A 14,914-nucleotide genomic window follows, 5' to 3' on the forward strand; every position below is an offset into this window, starting at 1 on the left:
CAGCTCTACATTAGCAGGTAGCCAGGTGCAGCACAGATTGGAGATGGGGAGACAGGAGGGAGGGAGACCACTCAGGAATTGATTAGCCGGGCCCAGCCAAGAAGCAATGATTACTTGATTATTTATTCATGTATCACTATTTTGCAGAGGTGGCTCCATGACTTTTCAATCTTTCTTTTTGATGTTTTGCCTGTCTGGCTCCAATTTTCAATTGCAAAATAAGAAAAGATTCACTTTGAATCTGTAGCTCAATTTGCTCCCAGGTGAAAGGCACAATCTTGAGTGGAGGTTAGCCTTAATCTGTCACATTTCCACTGATAAAAGGAACATTCAGGACAGTTGTTTTTAAGGCTGGATGAGTCCCATCTCTTTGATTGATTTCTAATTCCTTCACTCACCTAGGAGAGGAGACTAGGGTCTCTAAAGTTCATGGGATCTTTAACTTCCCAGTTAGAATGGCTGAATCTTACAGCAAATACAGCAGGTCAGCTAGGTCTCCTTAGAGCCAGAGTGAGTACAAGAGTAGAACAGAGTTCCAAAGGACCGTTACCAGAGATAACTGATTGAAAAACTGAAAACATAAAACTGTGGGCTCCCACCCTTTATGGGCACACAGCCCCTTGCTCTTTTGTAGGGGGGCTCTCCTCTTTCCATATTACTGCCCCAGCCCACAGATAGGGAGACATCAACAAGTATTTTTCCTTTCATCACTTGGAAAGCTCCTTTGCAAAGATTATAACTGAGAAAATTATGATGGTGAAAGAGATCTGACCTAATCGACTGCATCTTGCTTTTAACCTCCAAGCTGTTCTTATTCATTCCTGAGTGTAGGCCAAACTAACTTTAGGAGGAGCTTAGTTTTTAGTTTAACTAGGAAACAAAGATGGTAACGGCTCTTTCTCAAAACAAACCCCCTTCCTGACTGGGGACTAAATTGTCTTTACAGGTCTAAGAAATTAGCCACAAGATTAGAAATTATGGTTTAGGAGTCATGCAGCTGGAGGCTGCAAGATTCTCAACCTCCCAAATTGCTCCTCGGGATAAACTCACTATTGTAAAATCTAAGATCAGTGCTTAAGATACTTTGCAGAACCTGCGCTGCATGGATCAGCTGGCACCACTCAGATCGATAAACTGGTTCATCTGGCCTTGTGGTCCCCAACCAGGAACTGACTGAGCACAAGAGGACAGCTTCAACTCCCTATAATTTCATCTCCATCCTGACCAATCAGCACTCCCCATTTTCCAACCCCTCCCCCCAAACAAATTATCCTTAAAAACTCCAATCCTTGAGTTTTTGCAGAGACTGATTTGAGTAATAATAAAACTCTGGTCTTCCATACAGCTGGCTCTGTGTGAATTCAGCTCTTTCTCTATTACAATTCCCCTGTCTTGATAAATTGGCTCTGTCAAAGCAGCAGGCAAGGTGAACCCGTCAGCTGGTTACAACTTCTTCCATCCTCCTTCCTTTCCCACCCCATTTCTCTTTTGGGTTGCTGCTTCTAGGATCAATCACTGGGAAAGGTCTCGGCTCTCCTCCTCTTCCTGAGTCCACCTGCTAAGCACAATGTACCTCCTTGCTGGCTATCCCAACTGATTGTGACTATTTATGACCATTTGTAACCAGACTTGTGATCTTCTATGCAGTAGGAAGACTGTGTAAGTGTACCCATGTTTGTTTATCAACCTTGAGCCCTCCCAAGCAACCTTGAGTCTGAATTTGCATCATAGTTGTTGTACACTTACCCTGTAGCTTTTCATTCCACCCAAGTTCTCCATTCCAGTTTTACTAGAAAGACTTTAGTATTTCTTGGACTCACATTAATGAAACTGCTACTTTTGAGTCCTTTTGGCTTCTTGTATCTTTTGCCTACTAGCTAAAATAAAGAAAGGCTAGTAAGTGATTAGCACCATTAACCTGCAACACTCTGAATTAACTCATCAGGATACTCCGAAATGCCTGCTTTTTCAGGCCTTTATGCAGGCAACGCCCTCTTCCCGGGATGCTGTTGCCGCCCTGACACAGCCCAGCAATTCGCTCCTTTGTGAGGTTCAATGCCTGTCTTTCTTGTGTGCCCCAAATACTCCATGCACATTTTATCACTGCAATTCGCCCTGCCTTATAATTGTGCACCTTTCTCTCCCTCAGGACTATCATATTCTTATTATCTACAGTAAGTCTTCAGACATACTTGCTGAATTTGTAAGTGAACGACAGGTGGAGACATTTTTTTAATACCAAGGTTTCACTTCATCACTCTTTAAGTAACACTGCTTTGTTCTTGACATATCTTAAATATGCAAGCCATTTTCTAAAATAGCTTGAATAGCTTTTTCCTACTTCGTTTTCCTCATTTTCCTAATCTATCAAAATATTAGTACACCAAAGACCACAGATATACAGAAAAGGTTATATGCATGTAAAGAGGCACATTTATCTAAAAATCACTACATTTTTTCTGGTTTTCAAGGATAAAAGTTTACTTGTTGCATGCCCATATAATTAGATACTAGATAAACAGGATACTGAATTTTCCAAGTGTCATTATACAGCATCCCTCTCAAGTTGGAAATGTGTTTACTCAGCACATCAGGGAGTGAACTGCTCATATGATCAGCAACCAGGGTTTATGAAGAAAATTACAGCAGTAAAGTATTATTTCAAACACTGCTTGTGTCAGGACTAGTCAACATGCAAAACAACATTCTCAAAGTCAGATAACACACAGAGGCAGCAAGTGTGGGGTGCTTAACCGTGTCCGTGGATACAGAGGATGTTATGGATGAGATTCAGGGGCCTCCCTGCAACTTTATGCACAACTTTGGATATATTTACTTTTCTGTGGAGTGGGTCCACAGCTTTCCTATCTCAGGGATAGCAGCACATATGTATGAGCTCTGTGACCACAGGCATGCTCCTAATCTCTGTGTTTTCACTGACTCATTTGTAAAGTTACCTAACCTGTGTTTATTGAATCACTTGTAAAATAACAGGATTAGCATAAGCATTAGATCTCTAAGATGATGCAGCTTTAAATTCTATATTTTCCCTAATCCACGCTTCATGGAGATGCATTCATGCAAGACTTAGTAGCAACAGAATATTTACGACACGCCAGTCATTGTATTAAACACTTCACATACAATGCCTCATGTGAAATCCTCAAAGTAATCAAAAAAGATTCGATACTATTATTAATCTTATTATTATTTTTAGTATATTTAACATATTATTGTCATCATCAGGACTGTCCCACCAAATTATAATTTCTATAAGGGCAGGAACCTTGTCTGTTTTGTTTATCATATTCTTCACTGTCCTATGAAGTCTATTAAAGTTCTCATATGTACTGTATTTAGGTTTTAGGAAAACAATTTGATTAACATAACCTTCCCAAAAAGAACACTAGTTCATCAAAATGATCTCTGTAATTGGTGAAATTTTAGAATATTTGTGAAATAGTGAATAAGAACACTTATATAACCCTGCCTATAATATCCCGCAACAGCAAGAATCTGTTCTTAAAGAATGTGTGCTTCAACCAGTATCCATGGAAGTGCCTTCATTTTCTCTGTGGCCTAGGCTTTCCAGCCCAGGACAACAGCATTCACCCAGGGGTTCTGGTACATATATTTGTCCCTCTTGCTCTGCTATCCTCCTGTCTGACCCTGACCACATCCCTGGCTTGCTTTCTGTCCACACAGACAGATCCTAAATGCAGTACATAATGAGAACTTTAATAGAGTTCATGGGACAGTGAAGAATAAAATTTAATATAATCCTGAAGCAAAGGAAAATTTGACAAAGGATATGGCTGGGTCTATAAGCAAATGGTAACAGGTGAGTGGAATAAAGGGAAAATTGGGCTCTTCAGGGGTTGGGGAGCAGAAGAGGAACAGGTAGGTAAGAAGGAATGGGAGGACACAGAAAGTGAGGTGAAATGAAGTCCCATTATAATACTGTTTGGCTCTTTCTAGTCATGCATGTGTTTCAATGCATTTTTGAACAGACTTTTTATTGAGCACTTTTTATGTGCCATGCACTATGATAAACAAAACATACAAGGTTCCTTCCCCTGTAGAAATTATAATTTGGTAGGACAGTCCTGATGATGATAATAATAATGATAAATATACTATAGAATAACAATAATAAAAAGATTAATAATAGTATCTAACCCTTTGGATTATCTTTGTTTAGTGTCTTATTGATACTTTTGTAGCATCTCACCTTAGCTAACTCTCTGGTTTTAGCTACCTTATCCCATCTAAGTGCTGAAAGACTTGAGAGATATCCACAATAGGATGGTCTGAGATAAAGATAAGAAACCTTCCTCACCTTTGACTGAGAGAGGAGTGACCTACTGGGTCGCTTCCTTCTCTTGTCTTTGCTCCCTTTCAGCAGCCTGAATGCTAAGGCACCAAGAAAATCATCACTACCAAGGGAAAGGTGCCTTCTCTTTTCTGTTTTAGGGTCTTAGCAATTGCTGTCCTTTTGCTTAGTGCACTCTTCTTCCATAGCTTTGCATCATTGCCCCCTAATATTTCAGGTCTCCATTGAAATTTTACATCCACAGATCATCCTTCACTCCCTAGCTGGAATGAGCTCCATGCTAGTCACTCTCCAACACACTGTTTTCTTTTATCTGCCTTTATTGAGGTTTGAATGTCTATGTTTCTATGTATACATGTACTTCGCTGCTTATATGCTTATGATCTGTTTCCTCCCACTGCTATGAGTGTTCCTGACAGCAGAGGTTCTGCCTGTCTTCCTCACTGCTGTATCTCCAGGGCACTGGACATGCCTTGTCTGGCTTACAGTAGGCATTTACGAAACTATATTGCAGCTCTTGCAGCTCCAAAATCTCCAGTGGGATATATTTGAGGGAAAGAAACTGAGGTAAACAGAATCTGCTGTAGGGATTACTGCCCTCACTCTGACAGTCCTTGGCTATATATATATATAGTCCTGGCTGAAGTGCCTAAAATACCATGGGTGTTCAGAATGGTAAATGATTTTATCTGGATATGCAAATAAAGGTGACATTTCCACACTTTGTAAAGTGACTGAGTTCCTTTACTCTCTAGCTTTGTTTAAGAATTCAGCTTAAGGCTGGGTGTGGTGGCTCATGCCTGTAATCCCAGCACTTTAGGAGGCTGAGGCAGACGGATCAAGAGGTCAGGAGATCGAGACCATCCTGGCTAACACAGTGAAACCCCGTCTCTACTAAAAGTACAAAAAATTAGCCGGGTGTGGTGGTGGGGGCCTGTAGTCCCAGCTACTTGGGAGGCTGAGGCAGGAGAATGGCATGAACCCGGGAGGCGGAGCTTGCAGTGAGCAGAGATTGTGCCACTTCACTCCAGCCTGGGCGACAGAGCGAGACTCCACCTCAAAAAAAAAAAAAAAAAAAATCAGCTTTGGAGGATGAGGATGAATTGCTCACCTTTATTTTGCTGTTGATAATATTGCTTTTGTTTCATCAACTGGTAAATTTTAGGTGAGCATAATTAGAGTCTGCAAAAGTTATTATAATTGATAATCATATCTTTTTCAACCCCTGGGCTGTTCTCCTCCTCTCTTCTTTCTCCTCCTCCTCTTCTCCATTTTCTTCCTTTTCTTCTTTTCCTATTTTAAATAATCATTTTTACATAAAACCATTCTTCATTTGAGTTTTATTCCCAATGGAAAAGTGGCATCACTTTAATTAACTACAGAGTTATACACAGCTAAGCAACTGATATGACAAAATAAGTTTTTTATTTTAGAAAGTGTTATAATGGGTATTAGCAATTTTCAATGTATAAAATAGATTTTATTAATAAAACAAGAAAGTTTTTGAGTAGCTTTCCAAGCTTTCAAATGACTTGACTTTTTATTTTTGAATTTTAAAAAATGTACCTTACATTAACACAGACACACATGCAAGTGGGCTATTTATACAGGATTGTCTGTTACCTGATATATTAATAATAAGGCCAGTGATAATAATAACAATAATAGCCGCAGACAGTTGAGTAATTAATAAGTTCCAGGCAAAGTGGTTTATAAAAGTTATCTAATTTAATCTTCAAAACAACCTAATGTCATGCAGTATTATCACCATTTTACAGATGAGGAAACTGAGCCATTAGTCAGTATGCAGCAGAGCTGAAATTCATACCCTTGTTTGTTCAGTTCTCTGTATACCATCTACTGGGAGCCTTGTAATTGGACACCTTTCCAATAATCTACTTAGTAGTCTTCTCAGAAAGATTCGTAACCATCCAACCATTCATTTGTTCTCCAACAAAGTAGATTTGTGGCAGGAAATCCTAATTTATTTAGATAATCACATCTTGCTACCAAATATTTGACAACATTATCCATTCTGCTCAATTATGCTTTCTGAAGGTATCTGTTATCTTTAATGGGGTAGAATCAGAAAAGAAGGCTGAACAGGAGAGCAAGAAAATGAAATCAGGCAACTTTTATGAATCATATTTTCTCAAGAAAGGGTCATTTCAACAAATACATAGTCTAGCCATGTATAAGGCACTGCATAGAATTATGCATAGGAATGAGATACACATCCTAACCTCAACAAGCAGATAAGCATGTATCTGGAGGAGACAGATATATATATATATAATTTGTGATGGTAAAAGGTAGAATTATTGTCATCATTTATTGAGCACTTAATACATCCTAGGCATTGTGCTAAGTAATTATCATTTTAAAATTTTATACCAATTCCAATTATTACCCCCATTTAAAAGATGTAAAAGCAAAGGATAAGAAAGCTGTTCAATATTGCACTATTCCTAATGGTTGAATCCTGCCTTCAATCTAAGGTATGCTTTACGGTAAGGCACTGGTCCCATATGGCTATGCTGCCATGCCCTGGGAGGGCACTGTGATAGGTGCTGAAAGAAGGTGGAAGGTTGAATTCCACACATCAAACAAAACTGTGATATAAGCATCATTCCCAACCAAAAATAAGTTATCTTGATGTTATCCATTAGTCTCCACAGTTTGCTAGAGTAAAAAGCTGACTAAAAATGTACATTGTACTTTTCCAAAAACATTATGAGCATGAACCATGTAGATGTGATTCCAGTGTAATAGGCTCTTGCAGTCCTGGATACCTACTACTTGCAGCTTCAGGAAATGTCCAGGTACACCTGGAGAGTCACTGAGGCAGGAAGAGCAGAGATGTTCCATGGGAGGTATGCAGGCAGAGAGGTAGAGATGAGAAGGGAGGTGATCTTGACCTATGACCTATCCTAACAGCTACTCTTCATTTTCCAAGAGCACCTTGACTCCTCGTGTGCTGTTTTTTCTTTTTTTTTTCTTAGACAGGGTCTCACTCTCACACAGGCAGGAGTGCAGTGGTGGCATCACCACTCACTGCAGCCTTGACCTTCTGGGTTCACACAATCCTCCAGCTTCAGCCTCTGGAGTAGGTGAGATTATAGGCATGTGTCATCATGCCTGTTTTTTTTTTTTTTTCACGTTTTGTAGAGACAGGGTCCCACTATGTTGCCCCGGCTGGACTTAAACTTCTGGGCTCAAGGGATCCTCCTGCCTTGGCCCCCCAAAATGCTGGGATTATAGGCCTCAGCCACCACACCCGGCCACGAACTAATCCTAAGGCTCATATTTTTCTTGTACCTAGTATTCCTTAAATTAGGGGTTGCAAAACAGCTGACTCTAGCTCCTAAATGTGTTTAGCATTCTAAAATTTATTATTTAAACACACTTGAAGAGGGATTGCCATTTTTAATCCCACCATCTCCCTGTTAATTTACACCTGGCCTACTTCCAATTTCAAGCCTGGTCTCTTAAGTTTATAAACCCTGCTTTAAAGCCTCTCCAAGTAAAATTTAAACATGAATAAAGTGATCTTCCCAGTACAGTGGTCAAACCATATGTGATCTATCCCTGCTGCGCCAAGAATCAAACAGAAGAGTTTTGTCAAAAAACCACATGATCTAGAGTCTCTACATACTTGGAGGTTAGGCTCATTCTATCTCTTAAAATTTGTCTGTCAAAATACTTTGGCTTTAGTGGACCATATTTAAGGCCAGAAGCCTATTAGGAGGCAGAAGAGTCTGTAGCTATTCTCAATGGACACAGACCAACAGACCAGTAGAAAAATACACAGGAATGTTGTAATATCATCATTTCAAAAAAGAAAAAAACACAAAATTGAATATACTGGTGGAGGTAAATAAGCTAGGAGAGTGATGTCAAACAGTTTACATCCAAACTATAGAGGCAGCCCAATATTCCACTTAAAATTGACCAAGAAATGAGTTATGAGACTGCACCATAACCCAAAACACATCAAACAAAAGTATCCATTCTCCCTTAAACCTATATTCCTACTTTTCTACAAAAGTGGTTGTTTTGCCTTAAAGACATTCTGTTGTAGTTATGATGTTTCTAACTGACTTATGGAACATTCAACTTACTCATAACAAAACATTAGCGCTGATAGTGCCTGGTATTTTAAGGCAAAAAATAATTCTTCTCTAAGCCTATCCATCACCATTCTAACATGCCAAGCCTGTTCCGTCCATGAACAATTGAGAACAGATGCATCACTGAACACATTAAAAGGCAAATAAATGTAGAAACCAAAGGTTCACACTTCAATTTTAATGCTTAGCAGAACTGCATGAGTTTGCAATAACGTAAATCATGCTTGATGTATTATTTTCAAATTAAAACTGGAACCAGTGTTACTGCATGTTATTTTTTCCTTTTCAGTGTTCTGATGTAAAATTCACTTAGTGTTTAATAATTCACCATAATGCAAAGAAAATGGATTAGATTTTTTAAAAAGCAAGTTTTTTTTCTTTTCTAAAACTTTAATTCTTAAGATAAAAAATAAAATAAGTTGATGCCATTTATAGTACTGTGTTCTATTTTGGCATTCACACTTGGAAAAGGGACAGAGACAAACCTAAAGAAAGTGAAAATTGATCCCAAAAGGCAATATGCTACAAACAACTGAAGGATTCTGGGATATGTATGTTAATGTATAGACAAAATTATCCAAATGTCTCTGTGGACCTAACGTACAGCACTCAGTTATTGTGTCTTGTTATGCATCATTCTCAGTTGTTGCTGTTTTTGTTTTTGTTTTTTTTTTTTTGAGACAGGGTCTTGCTTTGTTACCCAGGCTAGATTGCAGTGGTGTAGTCATGGTTCACTGTAGCTTCAAACTCCTGGGCTCAACAATTCTCCTGCCTCAGCCTCCCCAGTAACTGGGACTGTAAGCACGCACCACTAAACCAAGCAAATTTTTAAAATTTTTGTAGAGATAGGGTCTTGCTTTGTTGCCCAGGCTGGTCTCGAACTCCTGGCTTCAAAAGATCCTCCCACCTCAGCTTCCCAAAGTGTAGGGATTACAGGCATGAGCCACTACACCTGGCCTGTTGCTGCTTTTTAGTTTTTGGCATCTCTACCCGACTTTAAGCTCCAGATGGTTCAAGGACCCTGCCTGTCCTGCTTACCTTTGTATCTACTGCATCTACCAGAGTGCCTGACAAAGAACAGGAACTTACGATTGTTTTATTAATGTATGAATGAGTAAATAAGATTGTGTGTGACCCATGACTGTGTGTGACCCAACGACTAAAATTAACTACAATGTAGATTTTGGCTCATTATAAGGTTGAACATTTTCTATCAGTCAGAACCATTTACAGTTGAGAATGGCTGCTGAGGTGTTTAAGTAGAGAAAAGACTACAAATAAGCATGAGTGTAGCAAACAGGATTCATACTCTTGGGTCCTCTATTGGACCTTTTGATTTTGCAGATGCTTATGAGCCCTGAGGCTCTATGATTATAACACAGACCCTTCCCAAATCTGGGTCATAATTGAAATTATAATCATCAGGACTTTTTTCTGTGATAGAATTTATACATAAATTTTCAAACCAAAAGAGGAAATTATTTTCTTTAGCTTTAATTCTGAAAACCTGTTTAACTCTCACATATCTTCTATTTGGCTGTATGTTTACCTTGCCTCAGTTGAATCAAAAGGCAATTTAGTATCTGCTTTACCTTAAAGATTTCCCTTTTTCTATTTACTATGCTCTCTTTCAAAATGCATGGCACAAAGGTGGACTTAACAGATCCAAAATGGTATTTCTTACTAAGAAGGATTTTAACATTTTGACCATAAGGTAGGAACAAACCATGTTATAAGAAACTAATAAAGTTCACTCACCTTCACTGAATTTGATCATAGAAAATTGATCTCTACACTTCATGAAACCAGTGTCTGCTTTTAATCACAAAGTGGTTAAGTACTCACCAGCAAAGAATAATAAATCTTGAATCCGGGTTTAGCCACAAAGTAGTCATCGGACTTGAATGTGATTTTAATTTGGTTTGTTCTTGATTTTATCCTTGGAGGAACTTCCTTGTGTCCACACCATCGTCCTCTAATAATGGTACTGGTTTCGGATATATCTTCAACTTCCACAAAATCATACCTGGAATCAATCGGACATAATGAACATGTTTTGATTAGAGTAGATTTTGAAATTCATACTTTCACTGAGAAATTAAAACTAGCATATGTGATTTGTCCTGACCACAATCTGAAATGAAAATTATAATGTGCAGAAATGTTAAAAGGAAAACTGGTTTTTGGATTAGGTTTGCAAATTCAAGCTTCAGTAATCTATTCTGAGAAAACCTTTACATACATTTAGTCGTGACTATTCCTAAATCTTCAATAATCAAAATGGGTCACTTTCTGAGCATCTGGTTTTAGAAAGTTTTCTTGGAAAAACTAATATCTGTAATTGTTGGCATATTTTAGGAGATGTAACTCTAGTTATAGGCCCAAATATTAACTATATAAAGTTTTTAAAACAAATACCCACTCTGAATTAATTTATCGCATTCGGTGCTTTCTTGAGAAAGTAAATGATCCATATCTATATAGCTTATAAAATCAGTAATGCCATTACAGAAAATAAATGAATACACACATGACTTGCTATATTCTCTTTTTGGAAAAGATCTTTTGGAATGATCACGTCCTAAAATATGAAACTTGTCATAAAGGAAAGCGTGTAACTTTAAGGAGAGATGTGTGCTAACCAATATTGGAAAAGTCTGGGCTGGTTAAACCAGAGTGTGAATGAGCTTAAGACCATAAGTTCACCTCTGGCATTGGTCGGAGAAACTAGAATCCTGGGATTGAAGAAGACAGCAAAGGCCTCTTTAGTTATCCTTGTGGGCATTTGGTCTTCAAAGCACCTCCAGAGTGCTCCATCATTCTATCACATAGTAGGAGATTCTCAGTAACATAGTTTACATCTTCTAGGGAGCACTTATTCTATTTTCAGCCCCCTAAGATGTTGGAACATTCTACTTGATAAACTGAACTATTTCTTTCAGTTTTGGTCATCAGTATCTCACTCCTACAATCTACTTTTCCACAATGACTTCAGATGCTGAGGTCACAGGCAAATGATGGGCATTCAGGGTGAACAGTGGCAGAAGTTTCACATCCATATTATAGTTTTCTGTCATAATCATCAGAAGGAATCATCATAAGAAACATTATTTCTGAATACATAGAGAAACCAATACGACCTTCCTGGTCTTACTCATACACCTCAGAGCTCTACTGGATTGGGCAAGGTAATCTAAAAAGAAACTAAAAAATAATGATATTGTGACTAAATTTCTCAAACAGTGATTTATAAGGCCCTAATGTCCGTTGCCTCAGTTTCCTTATGGATAAAATAAGAAGGCTTATATAATTTTACCAGCTCCATGTCTCTTGAGTGCTGTGTAAATTAATTACTTAATGTTTATTTGGTGCTTGGAAAGTAAAAAGCACTAACAAAGTATCATTATGCAAGCAATAAAATATTACAATGTAAACATCAAGGAGGCTTTGGAACAGATGTTAGGAAATCAATTCCATTTCATTTTGTGTACAATATGTGTAAATCATATTTGCACAAAGCATGACTATAATTGAAACTTTTAACAACACCACAGGTCACTTTTGTTTAAAGAACACATCAGTGTAACTTTAACTCTGAACCTGAAGTCAAGAGAGGGCTGTTTTATCTTAGGGAGGGTTCTGAGACAAATCTCTGGTATGTTTCTTTCCCGTCTTTCTCTCCTCTTTTCTACCTGCTATCTTTCTACTTCCTTCCATAAATTTTGAGGAGCAACTAGATTTGATTAATGGTTCAGAAAGGAAACCATCCTGACTCTTCCTCCCTTATTTTCAAGGCCAGGACGTCAAAAGGGCTCACTGCTAGGATCAAAACTCCAGCTCAGTAGTGGAGACCTGGCTTCCCTTCTGTGATATTGTGATAATAAGAAATATATATATTTGGTCTTTGTTCCTGGCACAGGCTCCTAAAACTCTTGGAATTTCTGAGTGCTAGGCTTAGAGGAGCATCTTTTGTTATCCATAACAAGCCCCATTCCAACCATACCAGAATTTATCCTAATGAATAAATTCATTGCCTTTTGGAAGTATCTGTTGGAAGGCCCCTAGATAGCTTCAGAATGGAGGCTCCTCACCAGAAAGAACAAGACATGATTAGAGAGTTGTAACTTTTGGATCCACCCCTAGACCTCTGGGGAGGGAGAGGGCCTGGAGATGGAGTTCAATCACCAATGATTTAATTAATCATGCCTTCACAATGAGACTTCCATCAATACCCTTCTAGGCTGGTGAATACATCCAGGTGTTTGGAAGGTTGCAAACCCAGAGAAAGCACTCTTTCCATACATCTTGCCTATGTATCTCTTTCATTTGGCTGTTCCTGAGTTGCATCCTCTATAATAAACTGGTAATAGCAAGGAAACTGTTTCCTTGAGTTTTGTGAGCTGTTCTAGCAAATTATTCAACCCAAGAAGAGGGTTTTGGACCCCCTATTTATAGCTGGTTGATCAGAAGTAGGAGAGGCTTGGAAGCTGCAACTGACATAGAACATGGAGGCAGTCTCGTGGGACTGAGCCTTAACTGTGAGATCTGACACTGATTCCAGGTAGTGTCTGAATTGAATAGAATAGGACAATACAAGCTGGTGTTGGAGAATTAACTGCTGTGGGAAAAAACCCTCACCTCACAGATTTGGTATTGGAAGTGTTCTATGGGCAGAAACAGATCATGGTACCCTCCATGTCATCACCTTTAATAATCTTTTAATAGCATTTTTTTTCCCATGATTTTTTAGGCACAGAATATTAGTTCTTTTTTTTTCAAGGCTGAAAAGACGCAAGATCAGCATTAGTTTATTCTCTTTGTAAATATTAATTGGCTCTTCCTTAATGTATTCATCTCTGCTTTCTGGCATACATTACCCTCTATGGTCCTAGAAAGTAATAGTCAGTGCTGTTATTCTCAGCAAAATAGCAACATAATAAAAGCTGTCAGCATAATAAACATGTAACAGAGGACAACCAAATTTGAGGCACCTCTTTTTATTACTCAAAGGAAAATAAACCTGCTGAAAGGATTTAGCAGTTCAGTAGTTCATTGGCAATGCAGAACAAGTGTGTGCAGTAAAGTACAAAAAAGAAAAAAAAATCTTCCTCAAGTCTTATACATGCTAATTAAGTGAGTAAAATGCTGTGAGCGGACATTCAAAGAACAACAGTCCAGGCTTTCTTCGATAAGTATGCTAAGAAGGGAGAAGATTATCAGACATAGCTTTCATCTTCTACTTGTGACCCAGAAACTGCAAGAAACAGACCCTTCTGAGGAGCACAAGGAATCTGGGGTGGGCTTTCTCTTCCTTCCCACCCGTATCTGAGGCCTTAACACTATGAATTCGGGGTCAGGCCCTGATAGGGCCCCAATCATCATCTCCCAGTGCTGGCATAATTCATTATGGGTAGGAGGGCCTGGGTCAGCCAGAGCCGGGCAGGGGTTTATGCTCCGTAAGCCCATGGCAGGCTTTGACCAGAGTCACATGATGCAGCTGCCCATAACCTAGGATGCTGGATACCTGTGCATAAATGCTGCTCTGTGCCTGGAAGAGGAGAGGACCTCCATATTTCACCCTTCTTTGGAGGTCACACAGTCCCGACAGTTGCACAAGTGAGTTTCTGTGAGTCCTGCCAGGTTATTCGGCCCTCAGCCTCAGCAGTCTATGCTATCTTGTCTGTTAGGGTTGACATAAAGGCTTTTTGAAAAAGAAGTGACACATGTTGGGTCCATTTAAAAAGGCTCAAAAGGAATGTTTGATGAGATACTTTAAATTCATCTTTTTCTTTTTTCACTTTGAAATAGTACCCTAAAAATTTTTTTCCCGACTTACCTACAGATATCATTTTCTGCTTCCTCTAATCCAAACTGATTGTCAAACACTAGCTGTATCCGTGTATTCTCCTGAGAGTGAAGCCGCCATGTCAGGAGCAGGTTCCTGGGGTAGCTGTTCGGGAATCTAGGACTCTGCACGTAGCCGTTTCCTTTCACCTGGATGGTCTCATCTCTTCGGTACAAGTCTGTGAGGTGATTGCTCTCTGTTAGTAGTCACAACTTGTAGAAATTAGTATGTTGCTCCAATTATAGGAAAGTAAAAAAAAGAGAACAGTTTACAACACATCATATTTCAAAACACTTCTTTATTTTGCTTAAGAACATTAAGTCTAAATGCAAATAAACAAACTTTTTTTCTTACACTGATGGCGTAGCAATCTATGTCCAGTGACTAGCATCTGAGATACTCAATAAAGACTGCTGAGTGAATGAATGAGTGAAAAACAAAAGACAAGACTCTGGTGATGTTTAATGACCCTTTATTTTGTATTCAATTGACATTTTCTGATGGGTAACCTTCTGGTTAAACAAACATCTTTCTTCTAGTATCCCCCACCTCCCTAAATTCTTCACAAATCTACCCTTGATGTCTAACTTTGTACTTTGGGCGCTC

At 38.7% G+C, this 14,914-nt stretch overlaps 1 protein-coding gene across 4 annotated transcripts in view; it reads right to left on the minus strand.

Moving 5' to 3' along the window:
* PDGFD (platelet derived growth factor D) overlaps nucleotides 1–14,914 on the minus strand; it is a 255,724-nt gene that overhangs the window by 79,058 nt on the left and 161,752 nt on the right. For 2 of the 4 annotated variants that reach the window (XR_008656728.2, XM_055272933.2), the window contains exons 2-3: nucleotides 14,300–14,504; nucleotides 10,309–10,489 (exon numbers count right to left, since the gene is read on the minus strand). Coding sequence is in view for 2 of the 4 variants with exons in the window: in XM_055272933.2 (XP_055128908.1) it covers nucleotides 10,309–10,489; nucleotides 14,300–14,504 (386 nt within the window). In the remaining 2 variants the exon portion in view is untranslated. The remainder of the gene's footprint in view (nucleotides 1–10,308; nucleotides 10,490–14,299; nucleotides 14,505–14,914) is intronic. The other 2 variants (XR_010119695.1, XM_055272934.2) reach the window with 1 other exon arrangement.

Source organism: Symphalangus syndactylus, chromosome 3 (assembly GCF_028878055.3).
Source record: "Symphalangus syndactylus isolate Jambi chromosome 3, NHGRI_mSymSyn1-v2.1_pri, whole genome shotgun sequence".
NCBI lineage: Eukaryota > Metazoa > Chordata > Mammalia > Primates > Hylobatidae > Symphalangus > Symphalangus syndactylus.